The sequence below is a fragment of the Drosophila subpulchrella genome, chromosome 4 (genome assembly GCF_014743375.2).
Source record: "Drosophila subpulchrella strain 33 F10 #4 breed RU33 chromosome 4, RU_Dsub_v1.1 Primary Assembly, whole genome shotgun sequence".
NCBI classification, from domain to species: domain Eukaryota; kingdom Metazoa; phylum Arthropoda; class Insecta; order Diptera; family Drosophilidae; genus Drosophila; species Drosophila subpulchrella.
In genome coordinates this window covers 974,404-996,694 of record NC_050608.1, presented here as the reverse complement: position 1 = coordinate 996,694, position 22,291 = coordinate 974,404, and the positions used below count along the sequence as shown (strand labels likewise).

General features: G+C 35.7%; 2 protein-coding genes and 1 long non-coding RNA gene across 8 annotated transcripts; 2 read left to right on the top strand and 1 right to left on the bottom strand.

The window, feature by feature from the left end:
• Positions 1-1,853: 1,853 nt before the first annotated feature.
• Positions 1,854-16,103, top strand: LOC119563188 (ephrin type-B receptor 1-B). 6 transcript variants are annotated; one of them, XM_037876492.1, is made up of 14 exons: positions 1,854-2,065; positions 2,459-2,839; positions 2,909-2,988; positions 3,567-3,747; positions 4,604-5,089; positions 6,520-7,407; positions 7,468-7,644; positions 10,378-10,425; positions 12,979-13,107; positions 13,169-13,264; positions 13,733-14,103; positions 14,917-15,063; positions 15,129-15,458; positions 15,519-16,103. In XM_037876492.1, the coding sequence occupies exons 2-14, from the start codon at positions 2,587-2,589 to the stop codon at positions 15,621-15,623; spliced, it is 3,291 nt and encodes a 1,096-aa protein (XP_037732420.1). In that variant the 5' UTR covers positions 1,854-2,065; positions 2,459-2,586; the 3' UTR covers positions 15,624-16,103. The 6 variants fall into 6 exon arrangements, with proteins under 6 accessions (XP_037732420.1, XP_037732429.1, XP_037732413.1 ...); XM_037876501.1 differs by having other exon boundaries at positions 2,455-2,839; XM_037876485.1 differs by having other exon boundaries at positions 1,854-2,272.
• A 2,862-nt stretch (positions 16,104-18,965) lies between these two features.
• On the bottom strand, positions 18,966-21,684 carry LOC119563224. Its single transcript, XM_037876530.1, has 2 exons — positions 20,482-21,684; positions 18,966-20,390 (listed from the first exon to the last, which is right to left on the bottom strand). The coding sequence occupies exons 1-2, from the start codon at positions 21,301-21,303 to the stop codon at positions 19,089-19,091; spliced, it is 2,124 nt and encodes a 707-aa protein (XP_037732458.1). The 5' UTR covers positions 21,304-21,684; the 3' UTR covers positions 18,966-19,088.
• LOC119563233 lies at positions 21,351-22,250 on the top strand. The gene is made up of 3 exons (XR_005222119.1): positions 21,351-21,439; positions 21,658-21,942; positions 22,014-22,250. It is a non-coding gene; the product is annotated as an uncharacterized LOC119563233 (long non-coding RNA).
• The last annotated feature ends 41 nt before the right edge of the window (positions 22,251-22,291 follow it).

The following is a 22,291-nucleotide window of genomic DNA, read 5'->3' as shown; positions in this document are numbered from 1 at the left end:
TACTGTCAAGCAGCTGGGTTTGTTGCCAAACGGAAATCAAATCAATTGGAGAAAAAGGAAGAATCTGCTGGTACACAAAGAAATAAAAATAAATTAAAATAAAAAGTTTTTATTTATGTAAATTAGTAGTTTAAAGTATCTTTCTCGTCCCACGGATGCTTCGCCATCCTTCCCGCGCCACCGCAGTCCAGCTCCAAGTCCCAATGGGCATATTGGACCTTGAGAAAGTGGGAGCCGGATTGGGAACGGGGTTGATCCGCTGATGCTGCAGGAAGTCGCCTAGCATCCTGGCAGTGGTTGCCTATGGCTTCTCAAACTGTCCCTTAGCAGGCACCCTATTTCCCTATTTTTGGTGTTTTTCTTCCATTTATAATTTTTAAATCCCCCACCGCTTCTGCACGAACACCGCCAAAGATTAAATTCTTCTTATTCTTTGGGCCGCGGCTAACGGCGTTCATCGAAAACTCACTCCCGAAATCTGGTATTTTTTCTGGTATTTCCTTAGCTCATCTAAGCACCGCGCTGAAAAACAGAACCGACGAAAAGCTTTAGCCGCCTGTTTGCCTCTCGCTCACTCCTATGGTTAGCTCGCGGTTTTCGCCGATGTGAGAACTAGGCTTTAGCATGCATTCTTTTTAAATGTGCAAAATCCATTTTTTGTGACCGTTATATTAACCACGGATATTACCACATTAAAACACCACCTACATATAATTGGCTATAAATATTATTTTTTTGACCACTTTTCGTTTGGTTAAGTACTGGGCTTTTCCAATATAAATATTTATCAGCCAGATGAGTACTAAGAGGTAGAGTGCTGGCTTGAAAGGTTAGGCACGCCAGCAGTCAGCTATTTTTATGCAGCTCTTTTTATGCATTTAAATTCTTCTTCGTTTATGTTGTGATGAGCGAGACAGCTGCTATGTAATTTTGGATGTACTCTGTGGGAATTGGAGTTTCACATGTGTCAAAATCCCAACTCATATGGTTGGGCTGTGTGGGAAGAGCCTTTGAAAAATTCCATCTCCGTTGAGCGAATGGTGAATTGATCTTTGTGGGAAAAGGGTATTACGGAGTTTCACAACTGTTTCATAGAGATGTTCTCATTGGGACTATTATTGTCTGTTCAGGCATAGGTGTTTCTGCAACAGCGACCAAATTCTGCTTTAGCAGACGACGAGATGGAAGCTTTAAACTTCTAATTTACATAAATAAAAACATTCGATTTATATTAATTTTAGTTTCTTTGTGCACCAGCAGACTATTCTTTTTAAGTTGCTCCAATTTATTTGTTTTCCGGTTGGCAACAAACCCAGCTACTTGACAGTAAGACCATGCTACATGCATTGCGGGTGAAATTGAAAACTTCGGTCACTTCGGTCGACTAGTGAAACTCTTAGCCGATCTGTGTACTAGGCTTTATGACCTAAGAACTTCGTGACAAAAATCCACCGTATCTTCGTTCCTACACCACCATTTGAAAATCATAAAATATGTTAACACAACATGATACCTGATAGAATTTGTACGATAATTCTGCTGAACGCACATGAATACAATTTTTTTATAATACTACAAGAAAGTAAGCAAACTTCTGCACGCCGAAGGTCGTTCTGTGGGAGCATTGTATGTACAGAGCTTTCCGATTTTTAGAAAACTATATACTAATTACAAAAATTTAAAAATAATGTTCCATTTCCATTTACATGTTCCATTTACAATGTTTCATTTAATTTATATTAACCGAAATCGAAATATAACGGTATAATTATTATTCTACATTAATTATCCGATACTTCCTAACCGATGTTTCCATCGATGTTTCTCCACCTCCAGGCCGCAGTTGTTATCGATACTTAGTATATCAACCGAAATTTTCTTTTGACCATTTAAATAGAGTAGTGAATATTTATAAAAAAAAAGGGCATTGAAAATGACTTCGTTGTTGTTACCAATCAATCGAAAGTCGCTGAAAACGTTTTAAAGGGAGACATAGAGCAATATTTAATGAACCAATGTTTGAAAATACGCGGATGCCTGGAAATTTATTGCCAGTATTTATGAAGTGTGTGCTAAAACATAGTATATCTAAACTACTTGCGTTTGGAGATTCTAGTGATTTTGAGGAATAATACAATGATTTTGCACGATACCAAATGCCTAATTACAGTTAGCGTCCCTTTAGCTCAATAGCATACATACACACAATCAATTTGTGTACATATACATAACGTGTATGTACATATGTATGTAGCATCAGCGGAAAATGCAGGTATATCGGTATCAATGCAGGCCCATATGTATATGCCTGCGCTGATATATGTACATATATCAGTGAATACTGACACAGGAATGCATAAAAGCAGGTCCTTGCATTTGTTAACAGAAAAATATCGCTAATTGTTAAAAAATGTGCATCAACTCAAATCCTATTTGCTTCTTGAATTTTTTAAGCCAGAACCTGATTCACAAAGAAATTGTGATGCTATCTTCGATGTTGGACCATCCGCATCATAGTGCGCCAGAGCCAATTAAAGTGAAAAATTCGAAATAAAAATACTTGGAAACAACCCATAAAAATTAGAAATGGAGTCTAAGTGCCATCCCAATGGCAGAGGAGAGTCAAAAGACTATTTTATTGATCACAACAATTTTTCCGAAACCAATCTGACTTCCCTGCGAAATGAAATTATTTTCACGGTTCAATCTGCGTTCAACATTATTCAAGCACCAATGAAATCGAAGTACAGATCTCGAACTGTTTCCAGAATGTCATTATTAAGTATTGTAGTGCTTATTATAATAACTATCCACTTAAGATTGACGCATGCCGATCAGGGTACGTACTGCTCAAGGAGGTTTTATCTCCTCCAGTAAAACACATTCTAATGCTCACAAATTTTTGCAGTTGTTCTGTTGGATACAACCAGAGAAGCTACGTTGGAGTGGACCAGGTACCCATACGGTCCACAAGCCCAAACACCAGGGGTACGTATTACGTTAAATTTTGAGTTAGGAAAATGTTACGTCTTGGAATTACTTTTCAAATCGTGGCATCTTAACTGCTTCGATTTTAAAAATAAAATATGAATATTTATTTCTTTTGTTAAAAAACGACTTCCACTGTTTGAATGCCAATATGTACATCCCGACAAGTGCGTTTAAGTTAAATTATATTTTGCTTATGGTTAATCAAACATGGTAGTCTTTTATAGTATATGCCATACATTATATTTTCAAAAATAAATATGTATGACCTAAATTTTATTAAGTTCCTCAAAAAAGAGGTTACCATTGAAAAGTTGTTACGAAGTAAAAAATAACTTATACAGGGTGTCACAGAAATCTCTTCGGGCGAAATTCGAGCAAAACTTGTGTTGATACTTACGTAAATATATTTCCTCTGAATTTCGCCGAAAATATTTCTGTGGCACCCCCGATCCCTAGTATTTTTAAAGCAAACAGTTTTAGTACTAACTTTTGAATTCGGTGGTGAGGACCGTAAACCCCAGATCATAACAAGTATAACACTTCTAATATTTATCTTTAATTTTAATTTCTTTTAGTGGGTAGAAGAGTCGTTCACAGACTTCGTAAAGGGCATAAATTGGAGGAGCTATGTGGTATGCGATGTGGCTTATCACAATGTCAACAACTGGTTGTGGTCGCCGTTTATAGATCGTGGCCCAGCAAACCGACTCTACATTGAAATACAATTCACAATACGCGACTGTTCTTTGTTCCCAGGTAAATATACGCATTTATATGTTTACAGAAGAACGGCGACTATAACATGACCATTTCCATGGCCCTATAAAGCTAACGGGGGTCGCTACGCAAATTTTGTCAAAGGACCCATTTCACTTTATTTTTAATGAGCATCATTTTCGTAAAGTTCCTTTACTTTTCTCTCTTGCCCTTTCGCTCGTGACGTTATGCACTGTCAAAAAGTCAATCAAGTTTTTATCTAATTTGCCGATTCTTAAACCAAGTTGGCGAAAAGAAATCCACAAATATGGCACATTAGGCGTGCCTTTCCAAAGGAGGGCGTGGTCCATTGTGTAAATGATGGTCCACGGACTATGCGATTAAGGTCGAGTCCTATTTGAGGCGTTTGCTATTATTTATTAAACCCGTTACTCGTAGAGTAAAAGGGTATACTAGACTCGCCGGAAGGTATGTATCATGTGGAGAATGCCTTTTCGGCCCTATAAAGAATATATATTCTAGATCAGGATCATAAGCCGATTCGATCTAGCCATGTCCGTCTGTCTGTCCATCTGCCTGAACGTTCAGTTATCCGAAACTATAAAAGTTCGAATGTTACGATTAAGCATGCCTATTCTAGAGATTCTGTCTCAGCTCAAGATTATTTCAGCTGGGTTCTACCCCCTCTATAACGCACACAAACCGCTCAGAACTGTGGCACCCACAATTTTTATGCAAGGAAAAAAATTTAAAGATAAATGTAATTGATTCGTCAATCCTATCCACGAAACCTATCGATCGACCAAAACAAGCCTCTCCTGCAACGCTTTAAAAATATTCAATTTAAAAATTGAGTAACGGGTATCTTAAAAATCTTTCATCGTTTCTATTTTAGGAAACGCTTTGTCATGCAAGGAAACTTTTAGTTTACTATTCTACGAGTTTGATGCTGCCACTCGAGAGCCGCCGCCATGGCAAACAGACAGCTACAGGCTGATTGCTCGCATCGCCGCTGGAGAGGGCCGTTTTAATCAAAACTCCGATGTAGATATAAACACGGAGGTGAAAAGCATAGCCGTGAACAAAAAAGGCGTTTATTTCGCATTCAGAGATCAGGGTGCTTGTATTAGCGTTCTGGCAGTAAAAGTATATTATATAACGTGTCCTGCTGTTACCGAGAATTTCGCACACTTCAACGAAACACCCACGGGAAGAGAAATAACTATTATCGAGAAGCAAAATGGAACTTGTGTCGAGAACGCGGAACCTTACGAAGCCCCAACATATTTATGCAAAGGTGATGGAAAATGGACCATTCTTACTGGTGGCTGTCGTTGCAAGGTCGGCTATGAACCTAATGAATTAAATAAAACTTGCACAGGTCAGTATTTTTTCTAAACTATTTTTATTCCGAACTCGTGAACTTTTTTATTTTTGTAAAATCCCTTATTTAACTGTATATATTAAATAAATGGATAAGTTAGTTTCCGATTCCGCAAGTTGCTGTCCAAACCGTTTGGGAGTGGTGCTCTTAAAATAAATATATCAATATTAGATGTCGTTGAAAAGGTGACAGTTCGAACTGTCAATTAAGCTTAAAATCATTTTATTTGGTTTTGAGTGTCCTAATAAAAAGACGCGTGAAGTAGACAACGAGAAGAGCATATTCATATTATGTTTTATAGATATTCTGAAAAGGAAAAACTATCGGCGCTGCAACAAAAAATTATCGCGAAGTTTATTTCGATCGAGCTCGAACTTACACATTCATCCAAGATAGCACATAAAATTAAATAATACCGTGAGCAAATAGTAAGGTGAATGTGTCTGTAAAATTAAAAATGTTTGTTTATTCTTCTAAATAATTTTCATCCCCATTAAAGTAAAGTAATCCCCTCCCGATTATTGTGCCAACGTTTTTTCCAATCCTCGAAGCATGCCAAACAGTACCTTTCCGGTATAGCCATCAGCGCAATTTTTTGATCTCCTGGATCGACTCGAAACGCGTTCCCCGGAGTGCTCTCTTGAGTTTTGGGACTAGCCAAATCAGGCGAATACGTTGGTTGCGGAACGATATGCGTAGAATTTTTGTCGAATTGTTCACGAAGAACGAGTGAAATGTAAGCCAGTTCATTATCACGATACAAAAACCAAGAGTTGTTGTTGCCCATAGTTCTGGTCTTCGTAGACGAATTGCGTCACGCAATCGACGCATAACGCTCATATAATACTCCTTATCAACAGTTTGATCCTGTGGTACGAATTTATAGTGCAAAAATCCACGAAGATCGAAGAAAACAAATTCACCTTACATTTGCTCACAGAAACTTACAAACGCGATTGGAAGCTTACCTAGCAGTTTTTAAGATGTAAATAACATATATCCATAATATTAAACAGTGCAATTGTATAAATTAATGTTTTTAAAGCTATTTACCTATACTTTGCTGTTTAATTTTAGAAAATTTGTACTTATAAATATTAAATTTTTTATCATGTCCCAACGCTTGAAAGTCCATCTCCGGGAAAGTTTTTAAAGTCCTCTGAGCAACGCAGCTCTATGGGCAGGTTCTTCGCGACCTCGTAGTCCAAACTACTATCGTTTTTGGTGTCCTTCGCGGACTAGGAGGTCATAAACTAATACTGCCTCATACCACCCATATGTGGGCGTTAGACTGTCCTAAGAAATTACTGAAATAAACTTACGCTTCATAGCAGTCATTAGAATATGCATGCTTGATCCCAAGAAATAGTTTCATTTAGTCATTTAGTCAAGATTCGATTTTATGAATTTTCATTTTTTATTTTCAGAATGTCCACTTGGTACATTTAAATCACCAGACGTAACAAAATGTACGCCTTGTCCACCTAATTCAAATTCTTCAAAAACTGGATCACCATTTTGCAAGTGTTTGCCGGGATACTATAGACATCCAAGTGACGGCCGACATATGCCTTGTTACAGTCCACCAGCTGCGCCTACAAATCTTACGTTGTTGTTTGTTGATCAAACGAGTGCCATAATATCTTGGAGCGCTCCAACGAAGAATAAAACGCACTCGGGCGAAACGCAGTCAAATAAGTACCACAGTGATATTGTGTACAAGATCCGGTGCAATATGTGCAGCCCAAATGTGATGTACAATCCGTCAAGTGACACTTTCAACGAAACGAAAATAACACTAACAAATCTTGAACCGGTAACGACCTATACCGTGCAAATACACGCAACTAATGGCGTGTCCCATCTTACCGACTTAAGCCGGCACTCCAACGAATCGTCGCTAATAGCAACCAATGATATTACATTTTCTAATGCGTCGTTTTTTAACATTCCCTTGGATTTGAATGAAATAAAGACCAGTCACGCCGAAATAGTTTTTACTACAGAGTCTGTTTTGCTATCTACAGTTTTTAACCTACGTATATTGGCCATAACTAGTAAGGATGCCGATTTAGAGTGGGATAAGCCTGTTCAAAGTGATTCTCCACTTGAGTTTTATGAACTGCGCTGGTTTCCCAAGGTAGAATTAGATGCCATTAATAAAACAGCTTTGAATACAAAGGAGACAAAGGCACATATAGAAGGACTGTTAGAAAACACCGAATATGGATTTCAAGTTCGCTGTAAAACGATAAATGGGTTTGGTTCTTATAGTAATATGATTTATGCCCAAACTCTTCAATCCGTCGGGTCAGGTAAGTTGTGTCCCCTTACACATTGACGAAAATGATTTAACCAGTTCTCCATCATAACAGTGTATGACGATTCCGTACAAATACGATTTATTGCTGGTGCCATTGTGACGGGCGTCCTTTTTCTAGTGATTTTCATAATAGCTACGGTATACTTCATGAGATCCAAACATCAGGATGAACTTGATAAAAAATCGACCAATCATTTACCTCTACCATTAGACTACGCTACCAATGAAGGTAAGTTTTTATACCCATTACTCGTTGACTAAAAGGGTATATTATATTCGGGGATAAGTATTTAACAGGTAAAAGGAATTGTCTCCGACCCTATAAAGTATATATATTCTTGATCAGCATCACTAGCCGAGTCGATCTAGCCATGCCCGTCTGTCTGTGTGAACGCTGAGATCTCGAAAACTATAAGAGTTTGAGAATTGAGACTTCAGATTTAGATTCCGTATTATTGTACACAGCGCAAGTCTGCTACACGAACATGCCACGCCCACAAACCGCCCCAACCTGTGGTCACGCCCACTCTAACGCCCATAACGCCTAAATCTGTCTACCGCCATACATTGAGATCGTGGGTAGGTGGCGCATTTCAATCTCGCTTTACTGCTTGCATATCTCCATTTCCCTTTGGTCCCTTTAGCTGAGTAACGGGTATTTGATAGTGGAGGTACTCGACTATAGCGTTCTCCCTTGTTTTTTTTACAATATTACTAATTTTATCAAAATCGGACGACTTATCATATAGCTGCCATAGGAAAGATCGGAAAATTGGTGGGAAAATAATATAAACAAATTATAGCTTCGATGTTTTTGACATATTATCTTCTGGGACTATTGGGAGTATAATATTTTGTATTTTTAAATTTAATAATTATAACTGCAAGGGTATACAAACTTCGGCATGCCGAAGTTAACTTCCTTTCTTGTTTTTATTTTGCTTTATTTATTGAATCTTCTCTTTAATGAGACTAACAATAAGTGGATCAAATTAAAAAAAAAAATATAATATCACTGTGGACGGTAGTACACGTAGTGGCGAAGCGCGCAAGATAGCGTGCGAAGACAAGTACTATTACTATATATAGCCGCAGAATTAAAAATCTGCCATTATGGTCCGATCGTAACAAGTGATACACCAATCGAAAGGTATCGCAAAAACTAAGACGATTGCATACCAAGACTTTCGAAATATAGATTTGTTTGGGAGAAAAAGCGGTGAAAGTGTAAAAGTAAAAATTTTAAAAATTGGGGCTGCTGGATACGGTGTAGATAAAAGCCCCCGGCTGTTTAGCTAGTTTTATTCTTACTGAGAATACGCGTCGAATGACACCTCATTTGTTGAAATCCGATGTCCCGTTCAAAAGTAATTCAAAAACAACATTTTCTTCTTCCCAAAATGAAAATGTTTGTCCCTTTGTTTGTGGGTTTGTATGCATTCCATCTTAGTTTTAGGGTTTTGGAAACCCTAAGGGTGTATAAAGTAGCTTGCAATAGAAAACGTTTGTTCTAAATTTCAAATCATATAGCCCTTGAGATTCCTCAACTTTTGATATATAACACTTTTTGCCCTAAAAATGACTAATTAAGATATTAAGCGATAAAAAGTGCAACTCGTTTCAGCTCCGTATACGAAATATTTCATACTTATTGGAATAAACAAGAAAAAACCAATTCGATGAAAAATATTCTTATTCGATTTTTTCAAACGGAAAATCTGTTATGGTTTTAGGGTCCTTTACTTGTCTGAAGCTAATCGAAATAGGAAACTTGATCTATTTGTTCTACCACTTTGGAAAAACCCGCTAGTTCGGCGGGATATGTAAGAAACGACAGGTTTCTCTTAGAATCTGAAACTATACAGCCCTTGAGATTCCAAACTTGTGCTATTAAAATAGGTAATTGAAGCGATAAAACTTGTTAGTAAAAAGTTTAATATTCATGAGGACGACTCCTGGTCATGGTATTGGGGTACTTAAGCTCTTGTGCAAAAAAGAACTTCTGATATCAAACGAAAACACCTCTTAACGAGGTAAAAAGTAGTGGCGAACGCGCCTTTAACAAAAATTTCTGATATCAACAATTGTGACGAAAAATGATATTACATTTGATAAAATAAATAAACTATATTAAATTTATGTATTCGGCACGCTACAACAGAAAATTTACGTGTAGGTAAATAAATATTTACTGCTGCGGGCCGAAATCATAAATTTTATATAGTTTATTTATTTTATCGAATGTAATATCATTTTTCGTCACAATTGTTGATATCAGAAATTTTTGTTAAAGGCGCGTTCGCCACTACTTTTTACCTCGTTAAGAGGTGTTTTCGTTTAAAATAAATATAAAATAACTAACAGTCATGTAGACTGACTTTAGAATAAATGGTCCTGATAATTATTGCTGGTGTGGTAGATCGTTTTGGAGTAGACGGGTTCCGTTCGAGACCCGTGTTCGATTTCTTGCGGGATTATTGTAAGGTGCTTTCTGTTTTGATATTTCATCCTTAACCGGCGGTATGCCAAGATCCCTGTGTATGTTTTCGATCCGAACATACCATTGTGTCCCAGTGATTGTTCGCAATATCTTTCATTGTGAGCGCTGTATGAAATCAATATTGTTGTTGCTTGCATTCCCCCAAAGCTGGTAGCCTTAAGTCCAAACGGGCTAAATAGTGGAAATGTAGAGCAGAGCCAGGGGCTGTTTATTTGAAGGAAAATATCCGTATACAGTTTGGTGGCCTTGAACGGAAAGAAGAAAATAGATTATAAATATTTGTAACTTTTTAGTTGACTGCTTATACTTAGTGTTCGGCTTGCCGATGTAGGGTCTTTTAAATATTTAATGGGTTAGTTCGGTATAAAAAAGTCGGTTGACCGATTTATTATTTTTTGATTCTAAAACTTTATCAATCCTTTTTTCAATATAATATAATATTATTTTTATTTTTATTTTTAGTTAATTCTATGGATACTACTCCAATTGTCAAAACCCTTCACTTAAACGGTATATCTTTTCGTCAATTTATATATTTCTCCTATTTTCTAAGTCTGATTAACTGGTTATTGGAGTTGCATGTTTTATAGTACTACTATAAATTGTATATTAACAAGCTCAATTCGACGTCGGTTACACTAGTTGAAAGCCAAAAAGCACCAAGAAGGATGATGGTAGTTCCTGGTTAAGATCACAAAAAATAAGACTATAAAGTTTTTATGGATATGTTTTTTAAAGATTTTTTAAGAACATTTTTTTGTTATCCATGTTTTAAATACATTTTGAGTTGCTCTTAACCGATTTAGGTGATGTATGTTTTAGTTTACACCATTTAATTTTGCCGAATATATGAACAGACTACATTGTGCAAGAACTCGGCCAACTTTGAAAATTTGGCATTTTTTAACAATTCAGTATGCATGTATAATTTTAAACTTAAACTTAAACAATCGAACCGTACAAGTTATATTTGGACAAAATCCATGGTAAATTAAATTTAATCTTTTTTATTTTAGCTTTGCGTTGTTAGACCGTTAACAGAACTGCGCCTGAAACTTGAATTTCAGAATTGACCGACGCAGACGTTCATGTCATTCTCTTAGGGAGTGTTGAGACAGTGTGGCGTTTTCAAAATATTTCTCTTTATTTATTATAACCCATATTAGGCATGCTTTTTTTGGGAAAGTTTTTATTTTAGTTGGCTGGCAGACTTTGCAATCTACAAACATTAATTGATCGTTTTGGAGATTTTCGAGGATATGAAGAACAACCTTACAGTCTTCTAAAAGTCACTTTATTTAATTTGTCGAGCTCCTGCGGTGTAGTTACTTGTTCAATAAATTCGTCTGAATGACTAAGTCTATCTGTGATATAAGATAAAAAACAATACAACTGTTTTAAAGCGGTTTTATTACCTTTTTTATAATGTCCGAAGAGTAGTTTTATGAAAGGTCTGCAAACACCCCTTTGGTGGCGATATTCTCCTCACGCAAATTATAATAATTAATTGTTAAAGAAAAAAACACAATACCCCCCTTCAATAAACTGTCTTGCTTTTGTATGCGATTTAAGTCGCGATAAGCGAAAATTTCTTTAAATATATACATAGCTATACTATCCTATACTTCGCACTTGCTTTAAGCTTTGCTACTTTAACTAAATTTTAAACATTTCTCACTTCCACACCACCATTTAAATTAGATTTGCCGTTTGAAGGAAATTTGTTAAATCTGTAAAAGATTTGCAAATTAAATGTTTTTTGTCAAAAGGAATATCAGTATATATTATAAAGAATTTGTGTTTAATCGAATCCGAAACGAATATGCAAATGCATATATTTTCAGTATTCTTGCTTTCATTAGATTTCTACTTGGATGTTAGAGACGGGTGTGAGGGCAAGCCGTAAAGCTATTTGTTTAAACATTTATGTTTGTTTAAGCATAGGAATGAAATTTCCATTTACGAATAGCAAAATAAGTTTATAATTTGAAATTAGTTTTGCTCTTTGGAGGAAATGTGTTAAATCTTTTAAACATTTGCCAATGAAATACTTTTAGCAAAAGGATATCAGTGGGTATTAAACGTTTGTGGTTTGCAAATGAAATATTTTGTAGCAAAAGGGATATCAGTAGATAGGACAAGCACAATTTAAAACGGCTTTGTCAAATTTTATAACAGAGAAATGGCAGAAACAAATGTAAAAAAAACAAATGAAATTTTGAGGGGCAGTTTGGGGTTGCCTATTTTACCAAAATACACTTAGTAAGCGTCTTGGAATTATTTCCGAATTTCTGGTTTTTTTTAGATTTTTATGTCAAGCCGTTTTTGATGCAGGAGCTACTTTTCGTTTGTACGGACCTATTTTATTACTTAGTATAGATATACATAGGTAACAAGGTCGCCCACAGTTTTGCCGACGAAAATTAGGATAAACAATTTCGCACATAGATCCGCTATATCCTATCCATTGGTGGGGAAAACAGTCTACATTTAAGAACAAAGTTCTTAAATTAAGAAGGTTTTGTTATTACATTTTGTTCTTAAAATAAGAAAAAATCAGAATAAACGTTCTGCACTAAGAAAAAATTGTTCTTAACTTAAAATCAATATCGGAACTCCGCGTGGACTCACTGGTTAAATGATTGCGACTTTGAATTTGAAATATTTCCCTAGAAAAGCGCATACCGGAGTTCGAGCCCACAAAACGCCAGCCTGCAAATATTTGTATTTTCAACACCTCTGTTAGAAGACTAGCTAGCATAGTGGTTAGTGTGTTTGCTTTATTTTATATTTTGTTCAAGACGCCCGGGGGAGAAATAAATTGTCTTTCAACTTTTAGACCTCTCTTCTACGTTGTTGGGTCAAACATTTCTATTTCTCTGAATTACATTCAATCTGATACAAATTATAACATCGTTTTCACGGGTACTAAAATTACAAATCATTTTAAAAAAATAAAATATAACGTTATGTGGAATTAAGAAAAATACATATTTATTTATATTTTTAATGCGGACTACTGGTAATTTGATAAAGCTTCTTATTTTCCGTTGTCGTTTTTAGTGACAACACCTCTATTTGGAAATAGTAGAAGTTATGTAGATCCGCATACATATGAAGACCCTAATCAAGCCATAAGAGAATTTGCTCGCGAAATTGATGCAAACTACATTACTATAGAGGCTATTATCGGTAAGTTTTTGTATCAGGTCAAATGGTTTTGAAGTATCAAAATTAAAAACTAATTTCTTAGGCGGTGGAGAATTTGGAGATGTCTGCCGTGGCCGCTTAAAAATACCACCAAATTTTGTACAGGATATTGATGTGGCAATAAAGACTTTAAAACCAGGTAACGTAATTAGTATTTTGTCCAATATTGTTTCTTGCGTACAATCATTTCGATACCTGAAGTAATAAGAGTCTCAATCGGCTTCAAAAAATTATCAAAGCTCAGATGGAAGCTTATTTAACTACAAGATTATTTACACCTTAGACACTTCTTAAAGGTATGGTCACAGGACCGAGAAATTAAATCTATTTCAAAATCTTTTTGGTGTATTATCTAGTTTAATTTTGGAGGGCTAAGGACTATTCGCCCTTTACCTTTATTTAAGAAAAGGATTTTTTCATTACAGTATCTACCCTTTTATATGTGTTTGTAAATAATTAGAACTACGTTTAAGGTGTACGCAAAAAAAATCGAAACAAAAACAGATTGAAAAGGGCCGTTTTTAAGGCGGTTGGACGGAAACACACCTCTCTTAAGAGCTGCCCGGGAAAGATTTTACAAAAGTCTTATAAATATTTATCTAAACAGGATCTTCAGAAAAAGCGCGCTGTGACTTTTTGACGGAGGCTTCCATTATGGGACAGTTCGATCATCCGAATGTTATTTATCTACAGGGAGTAGTTACACGATCAAATCCAGTAATGATTATTACAGAGTACATGGAAAACGGCAGCTTAGACACATTTCTTCGTGTGAATGATGGAAAGTTTCAAACCTTACAGCTGATAGTAATGCTACGAGGTATTGCCAGCGGGATGGCATATTTAAGTGATATGAATTATGTACACAGAGACTTGGCGGCACGAAATGTTCTTGTTAATGCCCAATTAATATGCAAGATCGCGGACTTTGGGTTGTCACGCGAAATTGAGAACGCCAGTGATGCCTACACAACTCGGGTATGTATAATATGTATGACATCTTATGGCTTCGTTTCGTTTCAAAATTGTAATATATTGAATGCAGAGTATTGAATCATTGACAACTGAAACAATTGCCATTTACCTTTTACCAAAGAGTATAAATACGTAGGAGGGACAATTCATACAAAAAATTCTGTCTAGCGGTGGAACCCGCAGTTTAACCGTGTAACCCGCAATGCTCGATTCTAACTGGAATCTAGTCGCATTCTATTCTTTGGTTTTTTTTATTTTTATTTTAATGATTATTCTAAAAAACACTAGATTCGTCGGAAAGTATGTAACAGGTCGAGGGAAGCGTTACCGACCCCATAAAGTATATATATTCTTGATCAGGATCACTAGCGGAGTCGATCTTGCCATGTCCGTTTGTCCGTCTGTCTATACGAACGCTGGGATCTCGGAAACTATGAGCTAGAGTGTTGGGACTTGGCTTTGTTTCATCAGCTCTTCTGCCCACATTTTTGAAGCCAGAGTGCGAAAATTTTACATTTGAATTTTACTGGTCCTTATGAAGTCCATGTTTACTTCAATCAAGTGCCACGCCCACCCTAAATTAAATAAAATTTCTTTTTCAGTGTAAATTTAATGGTTTTTTTTGCCAATATCTAATGGCATGACAAGAGTTCATTTAATCGGAATATACGCTATAGCGTTCTATACAACTACAGCGTATTTTAGCGTTCTCCTTTGCTTTAATATATTTAAGTGTAATTCTAACACACATATGTGAACGTCCTTCATATATTTTCCATAAATTACCAATAATTTGTATATTTTTGTTATCTGAAGGGTGGAAAAATTCCAGTACGTTGGACTGCGCCAGAAGCTATTGCTTTTAGAAAATTTACTTCCGCATCGGATGTTTGGTCTTATGGAGTAGTTTTATGGGAGGTTATGTCGTACGGAGAGCGTCCATATTGGAACTGGTCAAATCAGGTAAAAACGAATATAAAACGATTAACTTTTATTGTACCTATTATAAATCTATACATTTTATTTAGGACGTGATAAAGAGTATAGAAAAGGGCTACCGTTTACCAGCTCCCATGGACTGTCCAGAAGCCCTCTACCAGCTAATGTTAGATTGCTGGCAAAAGCAACGTACTCATCGACCCACATTTGCCAGCATCGTTTCAACTCTAGACAACTTGGCAAGACAACCACAGTCATTATTGACAACTCGAAACTCGCCCGAATCAGACGGTACGCATATTTTGGATACACAGCGTGGTCAAAATATTTTTATAAGCACCGACCTTTGGTTGGAGCATATTAAAATGTCAAGATACTGTCATCATTTTAAAGAGGCTAATTTAATTACTGCTCAACAGGTAAGATAATCAAGTTTTAATGTGTTCGTAAGAGTTACTAATTCGAGTATGCGAACGCAGATTTCTAGGTTAACAGCTCAACAATTGTCGGATATGGGTATTACTTTGGTGGGACATCAAAAAAAGATTTTACACCAAGCCCGGCAACTGGACACTATAATATAATCGTTCTATTTTGACTTAGTAGTCTAAGATGTACATATAAATAATATAATATATATTATATACAATATATATATATAGTTATATATATATATATATTAAAAAACAAATGACACGTGTGAAATACAAAAACACAGGAACACATTACACAGTATAAGGATTTTATAGGTTCTCTTAACTAGAACATTAGAATATATGATAGAAAAAAAAATTGGTTTACGTCGCTTATACAAAAAAGCTTACTTTATTTATGTTTATCGATTGTTTATCATACAATTTTCAAGCTAATTATATATGTATAGCGTCGCTTTTGATTGCTTAGCTATTTTTTAAAGTTTTTTGTTGTGATATAAGTGACATTAACAAAATTATCAATTTTAATTAGACTTTAATTCATGGCTTACTTTGCATAAAATATTAAAAAACTCAATAAAAGTACATTCGTGCGTACGGTACGGTTTTCCGACCTAAAGATTAGAATTATAACCGTTTTTTTACTAAACTAGACCACAGCGTTTTAAAGTTATAGCAGTCTGGTAAGTCGAATTTACGCATAAAATAATTAATTAAGAGCTATTCAGCTTTTGGGGCACGGTTCTTTTTATTCAATGTACATTTTCTATTTGAAGGGAATGCTTTTTTGGTAATTCTATGATTTTGTATAGGAACCATTCCAATCCCCTCCCCTTGACTCGCATCTGGACTTGCCATTCACAAGTTTTGTAGCACCGTTCATGAAATTTTTACACTAACGCAACCAAGGAATGTAACACTGAACGCACACCTTTGAAGTGTTCACAAGTAGTGAATTGGAACAAGGACAATTAGAAAAAAATGTACAGTTAAAAATTATAATTTTTGAACCAAAAAGATAACTGAATAATTTAAACGCCAACTCAAATATAGTTGTTCAACATTTAAAAGGTGTGTTTGATACCGAATAAAGGCTCAATGTGGCTTATGCTAACATAAATTACATTTTTTAATCTTGTATTTATTTTTTTAAGGATAAAAACAGAAAGTGCAAGAAAAATGAAATGTTTTCTATAAAATAATAACATAGTTACGGATTTCCAGTTTCTGAAGTCATGTATTTTTACATTTTTTCCATAAAGCACCCAAAATTGCATGCAGATGCAGCTGGAACTCTTTAAATACCTTTATTTGTTTTATTATTTCGGGTTATTACTTACTGAATACTTAACTATTTATCTATGATTATCAAGAGAACTAAAAAACATTTTAGGCAGAATACAAAAGGTAGTACACAATATTTAGTTTGTTATATATTCTATAAAAGTTAAAAAATATAAACCAATTGACAGTTGGGAAATATTACATACCCTTTACTCATCTAACCAGTTTAACTTTTTAACTAATGGCAAGCAATGGAAGCTTCTAGGCACTAAAGGATTAATCAAGAATTACATGTCAAATTTTAACTGTCTAGCTCTAACAGCCAAGAACTCAACTGAACGGTGAGCTAGGGAGATGGGGGTATGCAAGCAGAAAATCGACTTTTTAAAGATTGCCGGGCGCAACACAGCTGCGATTACAATATTTGCGCTAGGATATGCACGCTAAGATCTAACTATAAGAGCTAGAAAGGGAATGGGATTTGGCATCCAGATTAAAGAGGCAAGTTTATTTCAGCATGGTGCCACGCCCACTGTAAAGCCCAAACCTCTGAAACCTGTCCAGTGCCCATACTTTTGAAGGTTTTTGGAAAAGTGTAGATTAAAAATGATTGTTATTTTAAAAGTTATTACCTAAGTTGAACAGGTTGATATGCTTTCATATCAAACTGCTATTCTTTCATATCAAACTGGAATTGTTTCGTATCACATTGATATTCTTTAGTATCAGATTGATATGTTTGTAATATCAATATTAATCAGTTTTTTTTTACCGTTTTGCATCTTGATTTAACATAAATATTTAAAGCCCATAAGTTCGTTTTAAATATATATTTTATATGAATATCTATCGGTTCAATTATAAAAATAATTCGAGGACTTAGCAATAAATGATTGATCACTCTGTACTCGGATGCTTCCTGAAGCTTTGCATAAGGGCAAGGGAACCCATCTTCTGTCCTCTATTAAAGTTTCACAGCGAAGAGGTGGACGCCTACTTGCCCAGCTCGGCATCCCGGCCAGCCATTTGACTTTGTGTAGTGCAGTGTGTCTAGTCCAGCCACCGAAAAGCACGTTACAGTGTCCAAGAAATAAATAAATGCGAATTAGACAAACATCAAGTAAATACAATTGAATATGAGAACTAACCATTTGCAAAGCAAATCAATGTATGTATAAAATTTTTTCGTCGAATGTTAGAGTGAACACCGCAATTCAGTCAAAAAATATCTTTAATACCATTAATACACAAAAATACAAAGGCACTGTCATATTTTTTTTCTCGAAGACTTTTCGATGTTACGTTTGATATGAAAAAAAAGAGTTCATATCAATATGATAGAAAATCATATCAAATAGAAATGTTAATAGTTTCCGTATCATATTGATAAGAATTCGTATCAATTTGATATGAACAAAGTGATATGTAAAAATTGAGGAGACAATATCAAACGGGTATTTTTTTTCTCTGTAGTAACTTCTGTATGGTTATACCCGTTACTCGTAAAGTAAAAGGATATACTAGATTCGTCGGAAAGTATGTTATAGGCAGAAGGAAGCGTTTCCGACCCCATAAAGTACATATATTCTTGATACTGGGATTTGGGATGCAGATTCCTGAGCTTCTTACGCAGCGTGCCACGCCCACAAATCGCCCAAAACTGTGGCTCCTACAGATTTGATGCTAGAGTAAAAATTTTAACTGAAATGTATTGTTCTCATCAATACCTATCGATTGACCCAAAAAAAGTCTGCCACGCCCACAAACCGCCCACAAACTTCAAGAAATCGTAAATATGAATGTGGATATCTCGGAAACTATCAAAGATAGAGAATTGGGATCACAGATTTAGATTTCGAGCCTTGTACGCAGCGCAAGTTTGTTACGTGAATATGCCACGCCCACTCTAACGCCTACAAACCTGTGGCGCCCAAATATAATTCAAATATATTTTATTCTATTCCGCTTGGACCATTAGTTTGTAGTTAATGATTTTACGCCTGTATCTAGTAAGAACATCGTTAATGACGTCACATCCAGAAGATACCTTGTAAAAATGTAAAGTAGATAAAATGAGAGAAGTATTTATTTTGAAGTTAGCTGTATAGCTGAGTAACGAATATCTGATAGTCAGGACACTCGACTATAGCGTACATTATTTGTTGAAACCAATTTTTGTGTATCGTAAACAATAATAAGTATTTTCGGTTTTTTAAAGATAATTTTTTATTATACTTTTAAATTTATACTTAAAAATTAGAGGCAATAGTTGGTAAATAACGGATTACATGTAAAAATAAATCGTTAAGGCATATTGAGAGCGGTTTTCATTTAAGAACAGGCACATTCTACAACCTGCATATCACTCCATGTGGAAATTTTGAGTTTATCGCTGTGGTTTTCGTCAACATGTAATATTTCGAGCATCTCAAGTTTTGAAGGAGCGCAACACGGACGGGGTGCTCGGGTATGATCTTCTTGCCATATAAGACTTTGCAACAGGGCGTGGTGGTGGGCTGGATTGTGACGCGGTGGGCATCTTCCATGGCAATAACCCGCATCGAATACTTTTGGCTGTAATATAAACTCAAAACCCTTAATGTCCTTGAAGGCAACATCCAGCGGATTTCTGCAGCATCGCTGGTGCAATTTGTAACAGTTGTTGTTCCACTTTTCCTTTCTCCAGGTTGTATCTTGGTTTGAACGATGATGTACATATTCATCGCTTCTATTATTGGTCAGAACGATATGATGAACGTCATCTTCTTTTTGGGCTTTCAGGGCTCCATGTCCGATTATATTTAGAACTGGCATGAGGTTGAAGCGTTCGTTGTTTGGTGTGGCCGATTTTCCGGATGATGATTGCGTCGAAGAGTCTGAGTCGCTAAGTATTCGAGCACCTATACTTTTGCATTTATCACATTGAATTTCTATTCCCAAATTTTCATGACTTTTGTTCATCCAACTACGAACAGCTTTTGTCACGTCAAATTCTATCCACTGAGTTCGTGTTTCTTCGTATTCAATATTTTCAAATTCAATTTTCCGAGAGGCCAAAAGCCTTCGTCTGTTCGACGAAAGAAGTTGATACACCTTCAGATTCAATTGTCGACTTCGGACCCTTTTAAATTGATTATAGCTGACATCACCAGAATTACAGCTCTTAACAGGATTCATTGAACTAACAGTCCCAGAAATTTTATTTAACTTTCTGTTTCTAGGTCCTTGCCATCGGCGAGAATTAGTTGCTAGGGATGAGCTGTATAGGAGCATAAGCCTGACATTGGCCTCGTCTATTTTATCATGGTGAAACTTGGCATCTTTTAGATTTGTCAGTGGAAAGTGCAACAGAATGTTTGTTTTGTCCTGTTGGCCATATACTGAATCTTCATTGTTTTTATGTTTTTTGTTTTGTGTTAGCCTGTTTAAATTTTTAAATGATCTCTTATGACGCAGTCGTTTGTGACTAATGTCATTAAATTTGTTTGTAATAATGCTTAAAAAATGTAGGTCTGCAATAGATGAAGCCCCAATATAGTTATTAAAATAGCTTGTGCCCTTATCCTGGTGACTCCTTAGGCGGCTTAGGTATTCTATGTATTTGTTGGAATATTCAACTTGGCTTATATTAACCTGCAAATAGATAATTTTCATTAAAGCTCCAATTTTCATATGGCTTAGTAAGTACTTCAGATGTTCTTTTAGTTGGCATTCAGTTTCTTACCTTTTTCATATCTGGTATTTTTTTCATCCCAAGCCCTTTTAACACTAGGCGTTTAAGCCTGACTTCATCAACTCTTTTCGGTTTTCTATTATGACTCTTATTTTCTAGCCGAATATCTCTGCTTTTTCTTGTTTGTCTATTGTAAATTGGTACGGAACTTTTCCACTCAACTTTTATTTTTTGATTGATTAAGTGAGGCGTGTGTTTAGGCTGGCTTAGATTAATCAGACTATATTTATTTGAACTGGCATTATAGAATGAGTCTCTGCTTTGCTTACTAATCTTTTTGGATAAATTGTTAAGATCCTTATCCGAACTTGTTCTTTTGGCTTGGATTTTTGATTGTAGTTGATGGGTTTCTAGACTCTCAGCTCCAATGTTTTGATTTTTAAGCAGCGCAATTTGAAGTTGCATATTTTCATTTTGCGAATGTGATAAAGACAATACGTTTGAATTTGACGTTGGGCGGAACATTCCATGACCATTGACTTGTTGCTGAGTTGGCAGCAATAAAACAAACATAAGCCATATTTGGGAATATTTGGGATACCTATTATAAACTTTGGCAAGCTTAGACTGACAATATACTGTACGAGGCGGTGGTTTAATAGTAGGTTCCAGTTCTGCAATGCCTACTGTTTTTGTAGTGCGGTAAAAAAATATATGAAAAATTATCTTCAAAATCCAGGTGGACTTGTTTGTATGCGCTATTAATTTTTTTGTTTGAGAGTAACTAGTTTTACATTTATATTGTAAAAGATCGCACCACTTTGTTGGAGCTTTGCTTTTTGGCGAAAAGTTTGGTTCAATATCTATTATCATGTTTTCTCCACATGGCCATCAAAATTCGTTTGATATTGAAATAATAAATGTTGTAATCTTCCATTCATTTGGTCATTTCTGTCTGAAATGTGTAGCCTCTTCTTTACATATGTAACAATCTTTGCACAGAATTTTGGTAAGTATTCACATCCACACTATGTACTTTTAACGTACTTATGTTTTGTGAGCATCTGTTTGCTTTCGGATTCAGGAATTTGTTTTGTTAATTAATTTAAGGAAACAGCAGAAAATACTTTCGGTAAAAGTAAATAAATGATCACAGTTTGTCGAAAATTTGTACATATTTTCGTCTCGTTCGCTCCCTCATTAACATTCCTATACACATTTATACAGAACCTGTTCGGGCGTTGCTTCAAATTCGACTAAAGTACCCCCAGCAAATGCTTACTTAACAGCAGCAATATAAACAACAGCCTCACACCCACACACACGCACACAGCTGCGCCGACAACACAAACAAATGTGCATGTACTGTGTGTTGTGGACTTGTGGACATGCAACACCCCTGCCGTATCAAACCTACTCAGCACATGGTTGCTTCTAAATGAACATCTTCACGAGTGCTGTTTCGCTTATCGTGCATTCGTACATGCGTGCTTTCTCCCTTGCTTTTACCAGGTAGCTTGGAATACAAGTTCGCTTAGGTTTCGTTTTCAATAGGTCTAAAATTTCACTGTTGCCGTCCACAGCACACGTAGTGACAAAGCGCACAGACGTCCGGACGAAGACGAGTACTATCAGTGTGGATGGCAGACCACGTAGTGACGAATCGCATCGAAGGTGCACGACAATTGCAGCAAGTTCTGTGGCACCCCCGATGAACTTCATGATTTGATGGGAACCTAAAACTTAAAGTTCAAAAATCGTAAAACAAACAATGGGGAACAAACTTTGAAATAAATATATTTTACATTTTGTCTACGGTACATTTGCTTTAATCTAATTACATTTTCGAAAATAGCTCTAT

Excerpts from the sequence above, each read along its gene's own strand:
- LOC119563188 (XM_037876492.1), top strand. The coding sequence starts at position 2,587 with ATGGAGTCTAAGTGCCATCCCAATGGCAGAGGAGAGTCAAAAGACTAT. Across the intron at positions 5,090-6,519 it reads ATTAAATAAAACTTGCACAG|AATGTCCACTTGGTACATTT; the intron begins GTCAGTATTTTT and ends TTTTATTTTCAG. Across the intron at positions 10,426-12,978 it reads CAAAACCCTTCACTTAAACG|TGACAACACCTCTATTTGGA; the intron begins GTATATCTTTTC and ends TGTCGTTTTTAG.
- LOC119563224 (XM_037876530.1), bottom strand. The coding sequence starts at position 21,303 with ATGATAATAGATATTGAACCAAACTTTTCGCCAAAAAGCAAAGCTCCA. Across the intron at positions 20,391-20,481 it reads AAATACCAGATATGAAAAAG|GTTAATATAAGCCAAGTTGA; the intron begins GTAAGAAACTGA and ends ATCTATTTGCAG.